Source organism: Lichenostomus cassidix, chromosome 28 (genome assembly GCF_008360975.1).
Source record: "Lichenostomus cassidix isolate B80296 chromosome 28, HeHo_3.0, whole genome shotgun sequence".
Lineage (NCBI taxonomy): Eukaryota > Metazoa > Chordata > Aves > Passeriformes > Meliphagidae > Lichenostomus > Lichenostomus cassidix.
In genome coordinates this window covers 613,881-636,933 of record NC_139508.1, presented here as the reverse complement: position 1 = coordinate 636,933, position 23,053 = coordinate 613,881, and the positions used below count along the sequence as shown (strand labels likewise).

At 49.7% G+C, this 23,053-nt stretch overlaps 1 protein-coding gene across 6 annotated transcripts; it reads left to right on the top strand.

Moving 5' to 3' along the window:
* Window positions 1–18: 18 nt before the first annotated feature.
* LOC146426029 (uncharacterized) lies at window positions 19–22,727 on the top strand. Of its 6 annotated transcripts, none has more exons than XR_014846266.1 (7): window positions 19–194; window positions 1,359–1,432; window positions 3,156–3,279; window positions 18,843–18,916; window positions 21,403–21,481; window positions 22,187–22,315; window positions 22,561–22,727. XR_014846266.1 is itself a non-coding variant. In XM_085040565.1 (7 exons), the coding sequence occupies exons 2-7, from the start codon at window positions 1,377–1,379 to the stop codon at window positions 22,597–22,599; spliced, it is 501 nt and encodes a 166-aa protein (XP_084896691.1). In that variant the 5' UTR covers window positions 20–194; window positions 1,359–1,376; the 3' UTR covers window positions 22,600–22,727. The 6 variants fall into 6 exon arrangements, 2 of the variants coding, with proteins under 2 accessions (XP_084896691.1, XP_084896690.1); XM_085040565.1 differs by having other exon boundaries at window positions 20–194; window positions 18,840–18,916; window positions 22,564–22,727; XM_085040564.1 differs by having other exon boundaries at window positions 20–194; window positions 18,840–18,916.
* The last annotated feature ends 326 nt before the right edge of the window (window positions 22,728–23,053 follow it).

Below are 23,053 nucleotides of genomic sequence, written 5' to 3'. Positions count from 1 at the left end.
CGGGTCCTCCACGCGGTGGCCGATTTTCCCGCCTTGGCGGCTGAGGGCGAGGGGAACGATGTGCATTTCCCTCACGGCAACCTCAAAAAAACCCTCCTGCAAACCCCGAGAAGCGCCGGGCGGGACTCACAGCGATTATAATTAATGACCAATTGGAGTTCCCAGAGAGCTGCTGGCCTCAGGAGGCGGCGGAGGTGCGTGTTCCGGGCAGTGGTTCGGGGGTCCCTCAGAGACCACACAGCCCCACAGGGAGATTCCCGCTGAGGGGGCGCAGGGCGCTGCTGGAGAAATGTCTCTTTTCCCTAAGGCAGCTGCCACCAGATGTCGGTAGAATAGTGGCGACAGGCAGTGGAGCTCCCTGGAGAGCCGCCCGAGAGGGACAGGACCGCCAGGCCCAGGGGACAGGGGCTGGAAGGGGAACAGCCCCAAGGACAGAGCTGTTCACAGTCACAGATTCACAGGTTTGGATTGGAAGGACTTTAAATCTCATCTCATTCCACCTCCTGCCATGAGCAGGGATACCTTCCACTGTCCCAGGCTGCTCCAAGCCCTGTCCAACCTGGCCCTGGACACTTCCAGGGATCCACAGCTTTTCTGGGAATTCCATTCCAGGGCCTCGACACCTCAGTCAAGAGGTGACAATCCACATAGTTCTAAGTTAGTTTCTCTTACCCTACTGCAATGTTTACTTAATGGTGATCCTTTTCTTTCTGGTAAAACTTCAGCCCTTGGAATCAGGTGGTAACATGATAATTATTTTTTCATATTTTATTTTCTTCCTTGAAGTGTGTTTTATTCTCTGCTCGCTGCAGAGAAAAGCTTAGAAGGGAGAAATGAATCATAAACCCAGATTAAAAAAAAAAAAAATCCAGATTAAAAAAAAAAAAGAATCTCACTTTTAATGACACTTGCTCTTAATAAAATCTACTTTTAATATTACAATTTTATTTTACAATTTTGTACCTGATCTTTTGAATTGGGGCCAAAAAGGGATAGAGAAGAGGTTGTCACATGCCCTTTAACTACAGGGCTTGACAGTACTTTATTCTGATCTGATTTATGATAAGGATTATAACGTTACATCCAAGTCCGTGACAAACCTGATGTCTCGGGACTTGTTTGCTTCGTGTTGTTGTTAAACATCCTGGAATGAAATTCTTTTTGCCTGCAGCTGGCAGAGCTGCAGAGAGGACTTGTACCAACCTTTGCACCGAGCATCAGCTGAGTGTGCTGGGGCAAAGCTGATCAATAGCTGGGGGCAAGGTCCCCTCCCTCGAGCAGGGCCAAGTGGATCTGTGAGTGACCCAAGACCATCCATGGCAAGATTCAAATGCTTTGGGTTTTGTTTTCTTCCACAGCCCTCTTCCAGCCTGGCGATGGGTGGAGAAAGGAGCTGCAGAGCAGACAGCGCCAGGAAGGAAGCTCTTGGAAGGTACCTGTGGGAGGCAGAGGCAGCAATTCCATGAAAGACATCGTGCTGTCGGTGTGAATTCCCAAACCCACACGGATCCCGCCATGGTCCCTGGTTCTGGTGGTGCTGGGCTCGGGCAGCCCTGGGACTCAGCGAGTTGTGGGCTCTGGATGCTCCTGGCGTGGGCAGCGCTGGCTCTGGGGACCCAGACAAAGCCCCCTCTGCCGCTGGTTCCTGCTAGCTGGAGTGGCTCCCGGGAACGGTCTGGCTTTTCTGACAAAGATCCATTGTCAGGGACAGCTCAAACTTTGCCCGCTGGACAAAGATCCTGGCAGCATTTCGGTCTCCCCTCCAGCTCCGACCTATCCCACTTCCTCTGCTCCCAGCACTTCCCACCCCTGTGGCACTGCTGGGTGTGGAGTCCCTCTGCCTCATGTTCTCCCCACGGACAGTCCCCAGAGCACGAGAAAATAAATACCCAGGGAAGAAAAGAGCCCGGGGGCTTATTTGGAGGTGAAGGCTGGATATTCTCTTCTATTATCACCAGCATCTGCCCTTTCTGAGCGAGGAGCCCTCCCCCAGCTCTCACCAGCGGCCATGCTCGGCTTTGTTTCCCTGACACGCTGCGCTGGCTGCACAGTCCCATTCTCCCCTTTTCCTCCCTCCACTCCCAAAGCCGGCGTGGCTGTTCCAAGAGGGGAGCAGGAAGCACCGTGGAGCAGGAGAGCTGACAATCAGGGCCAAGAGACAACGCTGCCGTGCACAATACCCCCCCAATTAGCCATTCATTTCTCCTCCTTCTGAAATGGGGAGCACAGCCCTTGTGCTGGGAGATAAAACAAGAACGGCTTCAATAGCACTGATTTAAATTAGGTCAGGCTGGCTTTTGTGTGGCAGGGACCACACAATAGCTGTCACACGACGTGGAGGGGAGCAGCATAAAGGAAAAGAGGCCAAGCAAGTGGCACAGATGCTGGGAGTTGGTGGGTGCTGGGACACGAGGGGGGTGTGTGTGTGGGGATAGTGGAGGGGCAGACACTCAACCAGCACGTGATGCTGAGGCATAAAAGGGAAAGCATGGTCAGCAGGGGACAGAGGTCACACACTGCCTGTGCAGAAACAAACTCTGCCACACCACAGCCATGTGCCCTGGGAAAGTGGGCTTTAAACATAACTGGTTATGAGACAAAGGGGTGGCAAGTTTTAGACCCTTCATGACAAGAAGGATATTGAGGGGCCAGAGCATGTCCAGGGAAGAGAGTAGAGCTGGGGAAGGGTCTGGAGCACTAGGAGGGGTTGAGGGAGCTGAGAGGGCTCAGCCTGGAGAAAAGGAGGATTAGGGTGACCTTCCTGATTGTTGGGATGTCCTGTATAGGGCCTGGAGTTGGACTGGTGATCCTTGTAGGACCTTCTAACTCAGGATATTCCACAATTCCATGACCTGATTTGCAATCCCCAGCGTTGCTCCATTTCTTTCCCCTCAGAAGTTCCCCAAAAGTCCATGCCTGGTCTAAACCCCTGGTGTGCTGTTAGATCCTGCTCTGGCTTCTTTAGAGATGGATGTGTTTGGGGAAAAATCAGCAACTCCTTTGAAATGATCTCTTAACTCAAATTCTCAAAGCCATCCGAGTGTCTGCCTTCAGAGAGAGGTCTCGGAGAGAGTTTTCCAGGAGGATGTGAGCACTGGAGCCTCATCCCAGTTCTCCCTCCAGTCTCATTAATATCCTTATTGCTGTTTTTACAGTGGCAATGCAGATGTCCATGTTTATCTGGCCGTGGGAGGACACAAGACCAGCATGCTCAGAGCTATCAGCAAGAGCCTGATCTTTTCAGCAAGCTGTTGTCATGGTCTAAATGAATTTATCCAGGTAAATCCATATTCAAAGGAAGGGCAGTTTAAAAGAAGTTTAAAAATAAGAGTCCACTCCTTCAAGTCTCCCAGCAATAAATCTCTCACACTGGATGGTCTTTTGTGCCCCAGATTGGACTTCTACAGGTGCGACTTTGCTACAGCTGGGCCAAAAACCAGCTGGGGGAAAATGTGAGTGGGGAAAGTGGAAACATGTAATCAGCCACTTAATTCAGCCTTTTTGGAAGGACAGCTTGATGTTCTTTTGCAGTTGCAGGAAAAAGCTGTAAACAAAAACGATACTTAACCAAAATGTTTATTATATTACAAAGTCATAATTTGCATGCTATAATTGCAAGTGTTATCATTTCTACTACTGATAGTAAAAAAGTAGGTGAGCCAAAGCACTGAGTGTGCCAGCCAGTGCCAAAAGGAGAAAACTAGGTTAAGCTGAAGTATCAGTTGTTCCTATTCCCCTTCATTTGTTTGTTCACACATGAATAATTTTTTTTTTTTTAAACTCAAGACAGCTTAGAGCCACTCTGGGCCATCAGCTACAATGGCCTACATAATTCCCAGGCTGATTTAAACACACAGCTTCCCATGGACACACACAGGCAGTGGAATATTTGGTGGCCACCAGCTGATATTGGAAAGACAGGCACTAAAAATAAGACGTCCTTTTTTAACAGTAAGTGTAATTAGGCGCTGAAATAGTGCCTGTTGTAGGGAGGTGGCCTCGAAGGCACGGAGCCAAAACGAGACATGTTGTTAAAAGGTATGTTCCCTTCAGCAGATGGCCAGAGCTCTGGTGCATGAAGCACCCAGTGAAATTATCCACCCAGTTCCTGTAGGAAGCCTGTCTGGAGCAGCCATAATAGCCCTAATTTCCCTTAAAATACAAATATATGGTTGCTAGTTTTCACTGCTTTACAGATATACTATTTGGTGTATTTTTAGCCAGTTAGTTGTGAACAAAACCAGCAATGGCCAGCTTAGGTTTGCATTTTGTTTTGTTTTCCAAAGCCCACACAGCAGTGGAGACTGGAGGTGCTCAGGTACCAAAAGCAGTGTAACTGTGGCAGCACAAAAATCTGTGTTGTCTGTCAGGGAAGGTTTAGGTGGAATATCAGGAAAAGCTTCTTCCCCCAGAGGGTGGTGAGGCACTGCCCAGGCTCCCCAGGGAATGGTCATGTTCCCAAGGCTGCCGGAGCTCCAGGAGCATTTGGACAATGCTCTTGGGGATGCACAGAGTGAGGTTGTTGGGGTGTCTGTGCAGGGCCAGGAGTTGGACTGGATGATCCTGTGGGTTTCTCCCAGCTCAGGATGTTTCCACAATTCTTTGATTTGTTCTGTGATTCTGCTCCCTGACTGCTCCCTGTCTGCCTGTCCCTGCACATGGGGTGACCCAGAGGCAGAAGAGGCAGGAGTTCAGCTCTTGTTGACAACTTAGGGGGGTGATCATTGTGTGTTCCAAACAAGAAGACATAAAAGTTACATCTAATTGTGTTATTAGTGCACACATTAATGTATATAAATAAATCAGAACGACACAATTATGTGTATATAGGTAGAGATTGTTGTTCTCCAGCAAATGGCATCATCTGGAATGCTCCTGAGTTGTGTAAATCCCAGTATTCCTGAGATGGACTCTATAACCTGAAATGCTCATTGGAGTCCTTCAGCTCTCCAACAACCCAAAATCCATTGCAGAAACAAATATGTTTTGGAGAAGATTGGTTCGTTCTCTGAATATTTCTTTGCTGGTTTGGTCTGGGCTATTTTTCTATTATTATTACTACTATTATTTGTTTTGTTTATTTCTTCTCCTTTTATCAGCTCCAGCTGAGACAGGAGAGGGAGGGAGGAGGGTTTTGTTCCTCTGGAGATAACAGGAGGCTGTGCCTGTGCAGCCATGGTGACAAGATCCAGGGCGCTTTCTGGCTTCCAAGCAATTTGCTCCCCACCCCTGGCTCCCCAGTAAAAGTGGGGCAGAGAAAGAGAAGAGCTTTTGTTTCTCAAGTGCTTCAGCTCTTACTTCTAATTAAGCAGAGAGCTCCAGTGCCTTCCCACTCCCCAGCCTGAGGAGGATGGAGTTGGGGCAAAAGGAGAGCCAAGAGGCTGTGCTTTGGTGTGGCAGCTCTGCCTGGAAGGCTTGTCTTTCCAGCTGCAGCCTGGCTGGGTGACCTGTGCCATCCCAGTGCCTCAGATTCCCTGGCTGCAGGGGGGAGGAAATGAGAGAGGCTGAGCCCAGCACGAGGCCAGATGGAAGCGACCACCCTGCTGTTCAAGGTGTTATTATCGGTTTAATGCAATATGTTCCCAGTTTCCCAGACATGCTGACTATCAGCAAATTGCTCTTTCCTTCTCCAGCTTTCCCTGGATGTCATCCCCTTCTCTCTGAGATGCCAGCCCCTGCCCTGAGGTCTAACAACATTTCTCAAACCTCCCCAGTGTGCTTCTTTTTAACCCCTGCTGGCGTCACTGTGGGTGCTGCAGGAGCCAGGTGAAGTGTCAACAGCCAGGGACTGGGCAGGTGGCCTTGACACATCCAGATGGGCTCTGTGGGACAAGGAGAGTGGGCTGGACAGAGGGCAGAGCTGTGACAGCTGTGAGCCACCCAGCCCCTGCCCAGCTCTGCACCAGGGAACACAGACTGTTCCAAAGCACTGCATGCATGTGGGGAGAACTGCCAAGAGGAGGAAAGGGTGGAGTTGTGGAGAGAGAGAAAAAAATGAATGCAGGAAATAGGAACACTCAGGGACCCAACAGCCCACGGGCTCAAGGTCCAAGCCCTGGCTCAGCTCTGGCAGTTGCCCACCAAGGACTGAAGAAGTGCTCCAGGCCATGGCTGCTCCCCTGTGCCTCTGTGCCCACTGAACCCCATTGGATCTCACAGGGAGAAGTTTAGGGCCTCCCTCGGAAACAGATGGTCTCCCTCTTGGGCCCCATCTGCCAGGCAACGCTGGAGCAGTTGGTCTCTGCAGTGCTGAGCAGAATCTTGTTTACCTTCCCCTCCCATCCCCGAGGTGATCACAGGGCAGCCCAGGCCTGCTGTTACAGCCCAGATTTCCAGGAACAGCCAGGAACTCCGAGGTGCAGGAGTGTAACCCAAGAGCAAGAGAGGGCACGTGGCATCAGCCAGCCCTGATCTCTGTCACTGCTTGGCCTGTGAAGAGGGCTGTGGTTGCAGGAGGTCAGAAGGTTTGGAAGAAAGCACATAGGTGAAAGGAAAGAGGGAAGTTTCTCCAGGGCCAGGCTGTTGCAGAGGTGCCAGGAGCGATTGGTGTGTGAGCCTTATCCATGCTGAATCAATTAGTGCCCAGACTGGTGAGAAATACATGGCGTGTTTGGTGGAGATGTTTGGCACTGCCCTTCCCTGGAACCAAGTCCAGTCAAGTCTTTGGGCTGTCTGGGCCATCTGGAAATCCTGGTGAAGTCATCAGCCTCAGTGTTTCTGGTCAGGCAGAGTGCTGGTGGCTGCTCTGGAAAGTCCACCCTTAATGCTTGAAAATCTCTTGTTAGCAGAAAGTCAGGGTCTGATCTGTCCCTTGTCTGGACTCTTCCCCCTCAGCTTCCTGAGACGAGTCTGGCTAGGCAGGAGTGCTTGGAGAGATGGAGCAGCACCTGGCAGCTGCCCCCTTTTCCCCCCCTAAAGACATAAACAGTCTCCATCCACCAGGGATGCAGGGAAGTGTCTTCTGACAGCATTAAGCACACACAAAAATAGCAGGTGAGACCAGTTCTCCTTGGGCAGCACCAGCCAAGATTGCTGCAGCACGGCTGATAAAAGAACTTCTTCTTTTTTGGGTTCTGCTGCTGGAACTCTGTAAGAAGGACTGGAGGATATCATCCATCCCAGCACCAGCCCGTGTTTTCCAGAGACCTCGGCCCCAGCAGCCAGAGCAGCGAGGTCCTGCTCTCTCAGGTTGCCAGGCTAGGCAGTCAGTGCTCTAATGGTGCTCGCTGAGCAGAGGGCACGGAGCACTGCTTTATCCCTCCCCCGAGGGTTCCCATCCGCAGAGGCTCCGGCCGGGATGCTGCCGGTGGCAGCTCCGCGGTAATCAGCCCCGAGGCAGGAAGTGGAAACTTTCTGCTTGCAGCCAGTTAGTTTCATTAGAAGCATCACAAGAGAAAACGGGGCCTCAGCTGGGGCAGGGAGATGCAGGAGATGGGGGAGAGGGGTTTGCAGCCTGGTTTTTGTGGCACTTGGAATGGCAGCTTCAGTTGGAGAGGAAAGAGGGGCAGAGAGAAGCTGGACCTGTCACCCACACTGCTCAGAGCTCTGGAGATCGTGCAGCTGGATCAAGTGATTGTTGCAGGATATATTATCCCTATCACTGCAAAGATTTTCCCCCATGTCTAGCCTAAATCTTCCTTGTTCAACACAAACATGATACTGTTCAGAGGTGGAATATTAAGAGCTGGAGTCACTGCCTAATCATGTATTGATTTCAGTGGAGCTGAGCTCAATGAGAGGAATCTGCCCGGCCTTGCTCCATCCCCCTCGTGCCCCAGGAGGATGTTTTGTGTGAGACTAAATGCCTCTGTAAGTGCCTCTCAGCTCCCTGCTCATCGAGAGCTGTTCTGCACAGACACATTGGAGCAGGCAGGGCGCAGGATCAGGGGAACCACATTTCCTTTTGGCAAGAGGGATTTTATCTACCTCAGTCTCCCTGGGCAGTGTGCACGGTGGGGCTGTTCTCCTGAGCAGGACTAATAGCCCAGCCAGGCAGGAATTCTGCCACCAGCAGCAGCCCTCTACCCCTTGCCTCCCATTTCATTCATGTCCTCACCCAAGAGAAGAAATAAACTCAACTGCTCACCTCTAAGCCTGATTTCCCTGCTTACATTTTTCACTAAACCAGCTCAAATAAAGCAACACATGCAGGAATTGGACTTGATCCATGTGGGTCCTTTCCAGCTCAGGATATTCTTCATTCTGTGCACCCTGATGACATTGGGAGAGCTTTGGGAGAGGGACAGAGCTGGCAGGATAAATAAGACAGGAAAAAGTGACCAAAAGAACAGATCTCAGATTCCTGAGGTCTCATTCATGGAAACGTATTGCCTCTTGTTTCTGGTCTGTGCCTCGTTTGTGAACACAGATGTTCTGTTATTCCCACGTGGATGAGCAGTTGTTTTCACGTGAGTTCCTGTCCATCTTCCAGTTAAAGGGTTTGTTTGTTAGCCTTGGAGATTTCAGCCGCAATAATCCTGTTTGGAGACACCCACGCAGCTCTGCAGCGAGCTCTGCCCTGGGATGGAGAGGAGCTGGGACAGGGAATGCAGCAGCCAGGAGATGGAGCAGCTTGTCTCCTCAGCGTGGAACAGGCAGCAGGCTTGGGAGAGAAAGCCTGGGTCCTTACAGGGCTCTTGTCCCTGATGGAACAGATGTGGCAGCTGCTTTGTGCCACAACCGCCGCGTGTTTGCCGAGCGGCCAAAGGACTCCCCGGGCTGTGCCTCGGGCTGGCACACGGGGCCTTTCATTTTCCTCAAGGGCTCTCGAGGAAGAGCTCATTGTACCTGCTCAGAATTAATTCTGCCAGTCCCCAGCCTGCTCATGGACTCCCCGTGCTGGAGTTCAAGATATGCCTTTCATTTTTTTCCTTCTGTCTGGGACAATTGATATCCTGGGATGGAGCTGCATCAACAGCCAGGACCTGATCCTAGTGAAGACCACACGGGCCTGACTGGGAGCCTCCAGGAATTGGATTCTCCAAGTCTCCCTGCAGCAGCTGCTCGCTGACAGCTTTGTCCCATTCTCTGGCCCATGGCCCTTGTTCCCCCAAGCCCAAGGATCCCTCTTTGTGCTCCATCAGCTGGAAGTGCTGTTCTGTTTGGGGCTACTTCAGAACTGCTGGCACAACAGAGCTGTTTTGGTTCTGGCTGAGCACTCAGCATCTGAGCTCTCATGTGGTTGGAGCCCATTTTTTTGCAAGAATGAAAACAGTGGATTAATGAGCTGCTTGTGGCTAATGTGCAGGGTTTCTCAGAACTGGTGCTATTAGAGCCCAGCGTCATGTAGGAGGTAAATGGCAGCACATGGTGAATAAAGCAGTGATATAATAGGTTTAAGTAGTCCATTTCCCTTTGGAGTGTTACTGATAACAGGCCCAAATGCATACAAGACCATTCCCTTAATGAATAAGACTGCTCTCTAGCAGAGCATGCACTGCAGCTCCTCACAAGGGGTTTATTTTTCATCATTTTCATTCAAAACAAGGCTTGGGTGTTTGAGTTGGAGTGGGGTGCAGGGAGGACTATAAACATGGTCTGACTGATCCACAGGATCCACGTCCTTACCCCAGGGTTCTGACCCTGGATATAACCAGAGGAAGATACTCAGGACAGGTCACAAGGGTGTGTAAAGAATAAGGCTTCTCCCTCCTGTAGTTTTGTAGCTTCCAGCAATCTGTGGGGTCTGCTTGGATGTTGCATCTCAACTATTAAGTTTAATCGTCACTGATAGACCAAACCTCCATAATCTTGTCTAAAACCTTTTGAACCTATTTATATTTTCAGGCTACAAGATATCCTGTGGCAAACGAGCTCCAAAATTTAATTATGTGCTGTGTGGAAAAGCAATTCTTTTTGTTTGTTTTAAACTGGCCTGGTAATTTCACTGGGGCACTGACTCCTCATGTTGTGAGAAGCAGCATCTAAAATACCTGAGGGAAGTAGAATCCCAGATTTTATTGGAAGGGCATGTGATTATGACTTCTAGGTGTTAAAAGCACTTCTGAAAATGGAGCATAGGTTATACTTTTAATGCTTATGAAAATATTGCCTCCAGTGCTCTTGTTTACTCTTCAGCTTGTTTTTATTTATTTTATTTTTTTCCCTTAACCTCTCTTTACAAGCTGCCCTAGTCCCTGACAGATCCAGTTGTCAAGCTCCTTGTTTACTCTGTTTGCATAGGCTTTATTTTTTATAATAATTCTCCTTTTAAGTGCTGCAGCAGCTGAGAGTCTCTTGTGGGAGCTGTGAGCACAAGCCCCACCAAGGACAGGCACATTCCTCGGAGTGACCTCTTCCTCCTCATTATGTTTGTGATGGTCTCAATGTCACCAGTTCAAGCACAGGCACATGGGATATCTCGGCACAACGCCGAGATAAAGGCAGCAGAGCCATCCCCACTCCCCCGAGGCAGGAGCGACTCTGCCGCTCCCTGATTGTGCCTTTGGCAGACACCTCATTAAAAGTGGGTTATTCCACACAAACATCCCCTCGTCCTTTCGCAGGCGTAATCTGGGCGTGGAGAGAGAGCTCAGCCCCACACCAGCGTGTCTGAGGCTGTCCAGACCTTGACTCTAACGAGCTGCTGTTCATTCGTAGCCTTTTCTGCCCTTCCTGGAGTTGTACTTTCCTGGTGCTTCCTTACTTACACCGTCTCACAGGCAGTTTTGATCGTGCCTCCAGCCACTAGAATGAAAATTAACATTATCCAAACCAAAACCAGGGCACTCCTCGTGCTTAATGCTTTGAGTTTAGTCCAAATAACTTTCTCCTCAGTCAGGTACACCTCCTACATCAAACGTTCCCACATAAAACTGAAGTTAACAGGCAGAGGAACCACACTCTGAATCTTTCCCTTCCCATCATGTAAACGGTTCAGTGGAAGGTGTCCCTGCCCACGACAGGGGATGGAACTGGGTGATTTTAAAGATCCCTTCCAACCCAAACCATTCTGTGATTCTCTGTCCTGCAGCCTCTTCCTGCTGTGCTCAAAGCTATGCTTCTGAGTGCCTTCACTTCAGAGAGCTTTGCAGAGACTGCCCGTGCCTCAGTTTCCCTTTGCGCAGAAAGGTTTATGGGTAGATTTGGCCATACTGGGTTAACAGTTGATATTAGAGGTCTTTTCCAACTGAAACACACCTCTAAGTGTATGGTCTGTGTGCGAACAAGCAGGGGTGGCTGGCAGGGCTGCGGGCGTGCAGCGCTCAGAGGGAGATGGCACAGGTAACGCCGAGCGTGCGCACAGGGAGGGACCGGAGGGAGGTGTGAGGAGCTGCCACGCCTGAGTGTGGGCAGATCTGCAGCTGCATGTGCAGGGAGAGGGCTCTGGGGGAGGGAAGGAGGTTGGTGAACGTGGGAGCTCCGTGCCAACTGCACAGCATCCAGGTGGGCTGGATCAGCGTGCAGCGGCGGAAAGCTTCCGTCGAGGCCTCTGGGATTATAAGAGACTTTTTAACACACCTCGGGAAAGGGTTCTCAGAGGTGTGCTCGAGCTCCTCTGCGGAGAACTCCCAGGGAGCGTCTCTGCTCTGGAGCTGTTGTTCAGTCTGTGCTGCGGTTTCGCTCGGATGGGGCGTGTGTGGGATGCGTGGGCTGGGATGGGCGGGCAGGACGGCCGGGAGGGCTGAGCCGAAGGCGGCTGATGGCTCAGGGAGCCGAGCACGCACCGCAGGGCTCTGCCCGAGCCACTCCGCCGGGAACATCACCCAATTCCACACGAGTGCTTTCTATTTTGGGTGTTTCTCCGCACACCTTTGCTCCCGTCTGCTGCCCGGCTGGCGTCAAGCCCTCGGGACCAAACCGCGGCTCTCCCGCACTTGTTGAGGAGCATCGGCAGGAGAGGGAGCGGTTCCCTTGGAAACCTCTGGATGCCCAGCAACAAGTCGCTGACAGCTGCCATGTGACCAGGTGCATTAATCAGAAATGTTGTATGAATCAGGTCAGATGGGGCCAAAGTCCAGCGCGTTCCCCCTTCTCTCCCTTGCTAATTACTGAGCCACGAGGACTGCTCTGAGTATGGGGTGGAAAACAACTCGAAATAATTAAATCAAACAGTGACCTTTCTTGTCGTGGATTCTAAGTTCACCCCAGACTTTCTCGATGAAAAAAAAAATCTGTCCAATCCCTTCTTCCACTGAAACAAATCTTGAATGCAAATGAGTGAGGCAGAGGAGTCTCCCAAGGTAGAAGAGCCAGAAAGAATGAATGTGCCATGGACACAGAGGGTTTCCAGCTCTCTACTCACAACAGCCAAACATTTCAAATGAATATTTTGAATAAGTAGATCAGGCTTGGGACACTTTGTGCAGAACAGGTACAGCTCGTGTTCACCTCTTGGATCCCTTTGAAAATCAAACTGAAGCCTCAACTGAATTTGCTGGGCAGCATCACCACTTAGATAGCAGGGAAAACTCTTGAGCCCAAAGTCCTGCCCAACTGCCCTGCAAGAATAGGCTGCAGCTCTCAGGAAAACAGTACAGGCAGTGCATGTACATGTTGATCCCTTGTGAACTGCTGCAAAATGTCTGTTCTTGGTAGATACAGAGAACTGGTTCCCTCTGCTCTGAAGCCAGGCTGGGAGAATCGGGGGTGTTCCCTTCCTCTGGGTTTCCTTTCTAGTAAGATCTTCTAAGGGAGTTTGGTACCTGAGGCTCACCATCCTTTGAGGTGTGTTGCAGCAGGACTTGAGCACCCCTCAGAATTTTCTATAAGATGTTGTTTACAGCTTTGGCTGCCATCCTTTTCACATTTCCCCCGAATTTCTGCTTTGTCTGGACAAAGACAGAGCTACAGCTTCCAGATTTGGCTCCTGGAGGAAAATCTCTTGCAGACGCATGTCCAAGGTCAGGCACCAGCAAGGCTGTGACATCTTCTCCCACCCCAACACCAATCTACATTCTTTGTGCTGTGACTAATTCATGGCAAGGTCATCAGGTCCTGCTGCAGGGTTTGAGCCTCCCAGGCTGTTCACTGATTGGTGTCACACACAGGTACATTCTGCCCCAAACCAGCTGTTATCTCAGGCAAAACAATGCTGTCACAGTAGCTGGGCAGGGCCTGGGCTGGTGTAAGCCAGGCAAAGGATTTGGCCCATGATCCATGGGATTGGGGGAAAACAAACAAACAAAAAGAGTTGGGAACAGAGCACCTGGCTTTATTGGAATCCTGCTGTAATTTGAATAGCATCTAATGCCACTCAAAAATGGGCTCCTTCATGTCATCTGCTCTTACTTACAGGTCTTAAGAATCCCATATCTACCCACAGGAGATCCATTAGTAGCAGAAATTTCCCAAATCAGACCTGAATGTGGGTCTCAAGTATTGCCCAGAGATCTCATGTATTACCCAGACCAAGCTTTCAGCTCTGGACCATTTTGATTTCTGTCTAATTAATGTTGCAACCAATTCTTATTTTTCCTTTGGTATCATGTGGTAACACATCCCGTGCACAGGATAAAGACAAAGCTTTACCCAATGAACTGACCAGCTAGGGTAACTTAGGGCAGTCTTGAAAAACTGTTGTCTGCAATCTGTGTGTTTTCCATCTTAGAGGTGCAACTCAAACCCATTCCTGTTGATACCCCCAGTCAAACCCAGGAACAGGAGTGTTTCTGGAGGTGAGGGCTAGGAAATAAATTTGTTCTCCGTGGTGAATCCTGTGCTCCTTGGCACACTTGAGGGAATAGCTGTCTGACCTCCTTGCTGTGGAAACAGGAGAGGTCCAGACGGATTCCAGGTACTCAGATCTGGGCTGTCTTTCAGCTCGATGTCTCTGGGAAGAAATGGGGGGTTGGGGTTTGTGCAAGCCCCGAAAACAGGATTATAAAGGCTGAGAATTTAGGGTGAAGCTTGGCTTGTCCGTTGGACTGGGAAACCAGAGGCTACAAGCCCCCCAGGCCGAGGGACATCGCGGCTGGGTGGAAAGGACAGGCTGGTGGCGTTTGGTCCTGGGAAATCCCGAGCAAGTGACCCTCCCAGAGCAAAGCATCCGTGCTCACGGTGGAGCGATCGCGGTGGGCTCTCCCGGCGGGCTGTCCCTGCCCTTCCCCTCCAGCCCCTGTCCCTCCCGGGGAGAGCTCGCAGCTCGCTCCCCGGCGCTGCCCCGTTCGCAGGGCTGGCCGCTCTCCGGACAGACCTGTTGCCGCGTGTCCCCGCCGGAGAGACTCTTACACTGAAGGCGGGCGGTCCCATGATGTAATGCTGCCGCACTGCCCGCCGCGGCCGCCGCCGTTGGCCGAGGCGCGGAGTCTCCGCCCGGCCGCTCCGCCCGCCGCCCCCCCGGCGGGACATAAAAGCCCCGAGGCAGAGGCAGGGCAGCTTCCCCGGTCCTTCCGCCGCTCAGGTGACCCAGGGACAGGTGAGCCCCGCGGGTGCGGAGGCGGCTCGGGGACGCTGCGAGGGCTCCGCGGCCACCTGTGGAGCTGATCCTGCCTCTGCCGGGCGGCTCGCCGGGCGCAGGGAGCTGCCGGGTGCGGGCAGCGCTCGGGGGAAGGGGCTGCTCTCCGCCGGCACAGTCCCGGGGGCAGCGGGGCGGAGGGTCGGGGCGATCCCGGCGGCATCCCCAGCGCATCCCGGATCAGCACCACGGACAGCGCCCGGCGGCGCCTCCCCGGCGGGGCTGCACCGGGACGCGAGCCCGGCACGGCACGGGCACCGGCGGGTTCGGGCAGAGCTCTCCCGGGACATCAGCACCCAGCCAGAGCCACCGAGGCGGCGCTGGACTGTTCGCCGGGGCAGGGTGAGTCCAGCGCGGAGGGCTCTGTGCGGGAGAGGGGAGCGGCACAGCCCGGTCAGCTGCCCGCAGGTTCCCGCTGCCCGACAGGGATGTCCCGGTCGTGTCCCGATCCTGCCCTGCCCGACAGGGACACGCGAGGAGCGGGAGGTGTCCCACTGCCCCAAGCGCGGCACTCGGGAGGCACTTGGGGTCTGGCTGGGAGCCAAGGGCTGGATGAGGCGGGAAGGGACATTGGGATGGATGCTTTTTCCAAACATCCCTGCCGGCCCCAGGTAAGACACTCAGCCTCGGTAGGGCACGGAATGAAAACACTTGGGAAGCAAGGAATGATTACATGAATCCAAATGTAACCTGCACTGTCCATCTGCTCAACATCAAAGCTTTATGCTGGAAACCCCAAAATTCCTGATGTGAAAATGTGTCTGACTGATAGTTCATGTGTAAAGTTGTTCCTAAAATTCCCTAGTTAGTAGGAGAAACAGGATATTTCACCAAGATACTGCTGGGAGATGATGCTTCAATGAACAGTTATTTGAATTTTTTTTTCCTCCATAGCTGATTCTATCTGACCACTCAAAATCTGCCTTGCAGTAGTGGCACACTTTGGGTCTGTTGACTGATTGTGTTATTTTGAAGTACTTAAATGCTAAATCAGAGTGGTTTTTTTTCCCAAAATGCTCTTCTCCAGAACAATATATTAAAAATTGAATGTGATCAAATTAAACAAAGCGGTTGGTTTTTGTTTTTAATTCTGACAGAATTAAAACAACAAAGTATTTATCTCTGGCTCAAGCTGAAATAAAACATTTTTTCCTCCTTAGCTTATTAAACCAAGGATCTAATACAGAAAAAAATAAAACACTTAAGTGTTTGGGCACTTTGGAAATTAAGCATTTCACAGAGCTATTACTAGCTGGAGTGATTTGCTGCATTTGTTTTATCTCCATTTTTGGAAGCTGAGATATTCCCTGAATGAATCCCTGTTCACTGGGAATTCTCCCCCAGCTCTGCTAAACGTGTGTTCAAACACTTTGCTGAGCAGAGCCCCGAGAAGGTGATTTAATCCAGGCTCAGCCTGGCCACATCTCCTGTCCTTACACTTGTGTTTTTCCTGAGTAATGTTGGTCTCTGAGAGGAAAACGAAACAAGCTGTTCTCCATTTTAAGGAAACTCCTATTTGTTATTTCAGAATGAAATATTTGGGGGGAAAAGAAATAAAACACTTGAAAAGAAAGTTATTCCCTTTAAGGCCTTGAATATCCACAGTCTTTAGACATATTTTACAGACATTGAATAAAGTAAGGATGGAAATGTTTCCCTGTGGAATTGCATGGAGAGATACCATTGTTATCTCTCTGTAAATCTTTCAACATCTCCCATCAGTTCTGTGTGCACTTGGGGACTCTGATCTGTCCTGAGTGCAACAACTGCTGAGGTTCAGCCTGGACAGAGCCTTGTCTCTGCCAACACCAACACCAGGCTTTTCCCTTGAAAGTTCAGCTGTAAAATAAGGGATAAAAAAATCATGTTCTTCACCTCCTGCCCCAAAAAAGCCATGCAGAAGAAGCCAGAAAATTATATTGCACTAAATACCTATTCCTCCTTTTATGGATTTATCTCCGCATTCTGGGAAATTGCCTAATCAGATTTCATATTTAATATAAAAAATAGTAGGACAGATGATATCATATTCTCAAAGCTAACTAAATTTTGTCTTGTGCAGTCTTGCTTAATCAAAGTTTCATTTCCATTTGTTCAGGGCATATTTTGTCACTTTTTTATTTTTACTGGCAATTTTCTGTAGATCTCATAGATGGATCCAACCCTGTCCCTGACAGAGGTCTCTGAAGAACAGGGGACTCAGGGTAAGGTCTGAACTTAATTCAATTTAATTCACGACCCTTTAAGTATTCTTCAAAATGATTAAACTGGAAATCAATCTGGCAGGAGGGTCCCACATCACCTGCTGGAAGGAAATATTTGGAGTTTTGCTAGAAATAAACACCATCCAGACATACAGATTTTTGTTCTTTAAAATTCAATAGAAATAAATCCTGTTAAAGGCAGGATCCTCCTTGCCCTCTCCCCCTCCCAGCACGCAGACAATGTTCCAGGGCTCTGTGTGCCTTGCACAAATATTTGTCTGTGCGTCGCTGCCACTCCACTGCAATTGTGGCATCTGGTAGTAGCTGGGAGACTGGGAGGTGCTTGGGAATCTCAGCAGGAAAAAGAGAGTGGATTTCAGACGCAAGATCTGCGACAGCTTTGGAGCCTGGATAAACAGGGCGAGGTTGTTGTGCCTTTGGCAGGGATTTGTTCTGCCCCAGACACCTGCAGTGCTTCACCTGCAGCCTCTCCCAAACGCTGCACTCCTTGGCCCAGCCCTGCTCTGGGGCTCACCTGCTCTTGTTCCCCTACAGCCACCCCAGTTCTGCAGGGTTCAGGCACCTCCTTCAGGGCCACAGCGAGATCTCAGGGAAATCTGAGCAAGCAATTTGGATTTTCTGCCCACCTAATTCATAGAATCACTGAATGGTTTGGGTTGGAAGGGACCTTAAAGCTCCTTGGGACATGGAAATTGTGTTCCATGTGTGTTGAGCACTTAACGATTCTGACTCTGGGACTCTGGCTCAGGGGTTTGGGAAATGTAAAGAAAAGATCTTCCATGGCACAGTCTGTGGCTCTGCAGGTGAACAGGAAACCTGGACCTGCAGAAAGCCAGCAAAGCCTGGGTGTCCTTGAGGGGAGAACTTTGCCTTTTGATTTATTTTAATTTGCAGACAGAATTTTTCATAAACCTACAGCAACTTACACAATATCAGGCCCCTCTTCAGGAGAATACAAATGCACTTGAACAAACTTCAGCACTGAACTCCCTCAGGAACCAAACTAAAGTCAAGCACTTGGCTGCACTGAGGATTAAAGGATGTTTCCATAATGTTATGCAAAGATCTTCTCTTTATCCTGTGTTACTTAAGGCTCTACAGTCTTCCCAAGTCATGTTCAGAAACACAACTCCCTCCCCTGTGATTTTCCAAAGCATTTTAGCGTTTTCAGGTGCCCAGCATGACATATTCCAATTAATCCTGCTTTTCAAGGACTTCTAAGCACCTGCTTCTTGTAACTGGTGCCTTTCAAAGTGTCTCAAATGCAAATATAAGGTATCCAAAATTGCTAACTTCTTTTGGAAATCCAGAGCCATGATGTACAGTCCACCTACAAGATTCCAGCCCAGGTGAAAATTGCATGGATTCAAACCCCCCCAGTCAGTCAGTAGCTGCTCCTGTAGGATGACAATGCACCCTGCCATTAGAGCAGAGTCTCTCTTAGAAAGGAGAAAATTGCACCATTCCCAGTGAGAACAAGTGCAAATCTTTCCAGTTCAGCTCACAAAATTATTAATGTTGTGGTCTGCAGCTCTGGCTAATCAACTATTCCACTGCTCCATGTTGCCAGTCGAATGTTCATGGAGAAATCAATGCCACGAAGAGATGGAAAACTTTACTGAGTTCCTCCCCTCAGACAAGGAGTTCCCATCTGGAGGGCAAAGGCTCCAGAAAAGAGCTCAGTGCTTTGCAGGTTTGGATCTTGCATGGATGAGGAGCAATGGGGATTTCTCAGGAGCGAGGAGAGCAAAGGGCAGTTCAGACAAACCCAATTGGGAAAACGCCTCAGAGCTCGGAATGCTCAAAGAGTTTTCTCTCCAATGGGTTGTTTAGACCTGCTCAGAAATAATCTGCACCCTGAAAGCAGAGGGGACAGAAGGGACAGAGGGGACAGAGGCACGGGAGGACAGTTCCCCTCATCCAGATCCCACCAGGATGAGCGAACAGGAGCACAGCAGATCCCTTGTCCATAGACAGACCGTGTGATCCCCATTTCCAGGGAACCAGAAAACCAAATTCGTGAAATCTGTAAAGCTCTGGCTATCTGAGAGCAAATGGAACCAGAGAACAGAAAAAGGTGATTATCCTGTCAGGTTTGGCCTGGGAGGAAGATTATCCATCTATCTTGCCAGACCTATTTATCGTCTGATTTTCTCCTGGCTTAGCTTTTATCACCTTTCTAATCCTCCCCATCTAATTCAGACAACATTTTATCTCAGCAGTTCTCACTCTGTGCTGACGAAGGTGTGCTTGGAGCTCTGGGCAGGTTTTACGTGACCTCAAAGGGGCTGCACAGGTGGGTGGAACATTAATTGCCAGCTAATGAGTTCACAACTTTTAAAAATAAATGAGCTGATACTTTTTCTGGAAGAGAGGTGTTATGTCTTTCTGCTGGTCTGTCAATGAGGGAATGGCTTTGGAACAACTCCTTTTCTGGAATTTTTAAAGAATGGACCTGTTCTGTGTAACATAAATCTAAATGTGTGTATATCAATATATATATTGTACTCTGTGATGTGTATGTTTGACACACCCTCACACAAAATGTGTATTTAAGTGGATGAGATGTATGAAATAGGTTTCTGGCGTGGGAAGTACTGGGATGCATCATTTGAATCAAGCAGGACTCAAAGATAAATTCAAGGCAGACAATGTTTTTTGAATATTTCTCATTTGAACCCACTCAGAGAAGACAATGAAATTCCAGGGCTTCCAGTCCCTCACAAGGTTCAAGAACCAAATCCCAGTGAGCTGGAGGTTTCTCTGGATACCACAGCCCTTTGCCTTTTTCCTTTTCATCCCGATCAACGGGCACTTTCCCCACCTTGTTGCTGCTGAATGCATTAGGGGCTAAACTTTATAATCTCTGCAGCAGTTCCTGGAATAGCTGCAAGCTGAGCACTCGGTTAGGGACAGCCAGGAGGCTGGGAGAGATGATTACCTTCAGGCAGTCTCTGTGGAACATCCCAGGGTTCCTACAGGCACAGCCTAATGTGGGATTTAGGATGCTGAACAGACTCCCATTACAGGGCCAGCCATCTCCACACTTCCACACGGAGAGAGCTCCTTGTTAACATGCACACCAGTGGCTCGGGAACACAGCAGCTCAGTCGGGGCTCATTAAGGGCAAAATCATTCCAAGGGACATTGTTTCAGAAAGGAAAGAATTTAATTTCTCTCAGGGTTGGGGTTGAGTTGCAAAGAGCCTGGGGATTTTGCTCAGGGTTGTGTTGGAAGCTCTCTTGGAGCGTGGAGCTCGGCTGTGCCAGAGGCTGTGCTGGGGTTGCCTTGAGAGGTCCCTGCAGCATCTGCCCCAGTGGGACCTTGGCTCACATCAGGGGCACATTGCAATAAATCTTTGTGAAAGAGGTGACTTTAAAGCCTATGTGTCCTACAGGAATCAGCAGCTGAGGTGGGAATTGCTCAGGTAGAGCCACAGGCTCTGCACTGCCAGCGGAGGCTCTCTGTCTCTGTCCTGGTTCTGCTCACACTGTGCCCTTGCCCCAGACCTGCACAGCTTTAGAGACCAGGAAGGGCTGTTGTGATGAAGAAATCTCAGTCCACTTTAATCAGCAGGTATTAAAAACCCCGTAAGAATTATCATTAATGGATACAAATGAGTTGCTGCACAGCTCAAGTGTCGACTTTCTCCTGTTTACCATGGAACAATGCACTGGAACACACAAGATGTCCAATGGTTTAGTAATACACTGCAAATAAACATCTAATTATCAGGTCTGAGGGGGGAAGGACTAAAAAGCAACAAGGATGAAGCTGTTTGTCATCTCAGTTTGATTTCCTGTGCAGAGTCCTGCATGAAGTGTGCTGGTAGCTCTTCTCTCCCACGAGTGCTCCTCGGGAATAACTCTGATGCCTGTTCATTTAAAGCTCAGCTCTATTTTAAAAATCTACTCTCTCTGAAAGGGCTGTCTTTAAAAAAAACCAAAAAATTGTACAGGAAAAAGGACAAAATTGCTCCTCAACAAAGAGACCTATCAACAACCTGTCAATAATGTGCCAAAGGCCAGAACCTGCCTTTCAGAGAGGCTCTGAAGCCTCAACGTGTACTTTGAGAGCAATTAAGGGATGTAAGCAACATGATGATTATCTCATGGGTGACATTTTCATCGGCTCTTTGGGAAAAAGGAGAGATGGGTTTGAGATGGCTGTGATCAATGTTCATCCCAGTCCTGCATAAATGGCAGGGAAATGTGGTACATGGGCCTGGAAATCAAAATGCACAAGGAAAGGAAGGGTGGGTGGAAGAGGTGATGAAGGCAGAAAGAGTTTAAATCTTACAAGCTGAAAGAATGAGTTACATGAGAAGGAGAGAACCTGAGAAACGAGAGTGGGAATGTCAGGGGAGCAGGAGTAGGAGAGGAAGGGAGTGCAGGTGGAGAAGCACAGGAAGAAGAGGGGAATGGATCCCCCGAGTGAGCAGAAAGTCTGGAGACAGAGCTACGGGCAGGCTGTGCTTGCACAAGGAGAAATCCCTCATGGGCACATTGCTGTGCCTCCTCCCATCTCAGGCTCTGTGTCTTCCACCTCCTCACTTGTCAGGGCACAGCTCCACCCTGATCCTGAGGAAGGAGGAACAGAACTTTGCCAGGGACTGCAGAGATGCCTCAGGGCTGACATGTGTTATGGTCACTGCTCTTTCTCCAGAGTATTGCACAGAGCCACTGAGTTTGGATCATTGATCAACATCAACTATTCCAGCAGTGTTGTCCATCTGTCCATCCATCTATCCATCCATCATTCCTTTTTCTCTTTGTGCTGCAGGTGCCAACAGAATTCCAGAGATGAGAGTGTGAGGGACAGAGAGCTGGAAGGACACAAGGAATGCAAGACAGCACTGCAGGTGGGAACCTCAGCCCCTGTCTGGGACTCATCATTTGGGATAATGCCTGAGGGCTGAGGGGAGCCTGGACTAGCCCAGGATCACTGCCTGGCTCAGTGGGATGTGCTCAGCCCCAGCTATCCTGGGTGGATTGGGGCAGCAGAGCCCACATGGACTCTGCTGCTGGCACCAGACCGGGACAGAAGCCAAACAGAAGCCCAGATGTTGCACATGCCCAGCTGTTGTGGAGCTAGGCAAAATGTTTAATGCAAAACACATCTGCAAAAGTGCAGATTTGGCTCCAGTATTTCCCCAGTTCGCTGAATTCTTTGTTTAGGAAAACAAACTTAATTGTGGCAGAAGAAAACACTGCTTAATTTGCTATAAAAATCTCCTTCCTGTGTTTCATTTTAGGAAAAAAGATTAGAAATGTTAATGTTGAGTGAGAGAAATGATTTTTCAAATGTTTGGAAATCTCCTCTGTCCCAAAAGATGCTGTTATATTCCCAGATCCTCTCTGCATGTATCAGCACAGAGGAGCACAGATCCAAATTTCTGTGTGCATCTCCCCAAGTGCACACTCACACCCTGGGCAAACAATTCCAGGCAGCTCTGACAGGCATAAGCTGCTCTGCGTTCTCCAGGAGTGCCTTTTGAAGAGGATCTTAATAATAAAAATAATGTTATGTTACTAGTTAAACATTGGGAATAATTCCTCCATCACAGGCAAACTGTGCTGAAGCCGGGAATGAACCCAAACGTTCCCTGGGAGGAATCCCCAGGGTCCCAGCAGGATGCATTAACTGCACGTCTCTCCAGCGAGCCGTGATGGGAAGAGCACAGAGCAAAAAAAAGGTAAAGTGGTTAAAAACAACTTGTATTTTTAGAGCTCGGTCTCCCACAGAAATCTTCCGAGATGCTGAGCTCTCCACCGCTGATTTGCAAGAAATAATAGTTTGGAAGCCCAGCTGAGACTCCTGGGCTGTAAATTTTCTGTAATGTTTTTCTCCAGACCCATTTGCTGTCCTGCTAATTAATCCAGGTAATGGCTGAGTTGTTTTTTTCCCTTCAGCAGCAGTTTTCCTTTTTGTTAACACAAGCAGAGAGAAGCGAAGGATCTCTCGAAGGATCCCGGCTGACAGCAATATCAGCATCTGACTGAAGAGAACTCAGCTACACGCATAATCCTCGGGAAAATTCATCTCCACCCTCCCGCAGACCCCGGTGAGAGCCCTTGAAGTGGTAATTAAAGTCTATTGAGTGGCAACTGCACCTGTTTAGAGAGGAGAGTGCGGGTAAGAGGTGCACAAAGGGAAATGAGCAGCGCGGAGAGAGGAGCTGCTGGAGGTGGGGAGGAAGAGAAGTGGAAGGAAGGGGGGAAAAAAAGTGTTTGTTGGTTTGTTGAAGTCGATCCAATCAGTTGTGCATTTCCATTCTGCCCTTGATTTGCTCCCTCCCCGCTCTCACAGCCACTGATGGAAACTCCGGGGGGTTTTCCCCACCAGCCCCAGCCCTGGCTTGGTGTAAATCCGCAGTTCCAGCTCGGTCCTGGAGGACTCGGCAGCCCCAGCTCACTGCCGCTCCGTGCCAGGG

Bases quoted from the DNA above. Each gene is read 5' to 3' on its own strand.
- LOC146426029 (XM_085040564.1), top strand. From the start codon at position 1,377: ATGGGTGGAGAAAGGAGCTGCAGAGCAGACAGCGCCAGGAAGGAAGCT. The intron at 1,433-3,155 runs GTACCTGTGGGA...CTGTTTTTACAG, and splicing joins AGGAAGGAAGCTCTTGGAAG to TGGCAATGCAGATGTCCATG. The intron at 21,482-22,186 runs GTGGGAACCTCA...CCTCCATCACAG, and splicing joins AATGCAAGACAGCACTGCAG to GCAAACTGTGCTGAAGCCGG.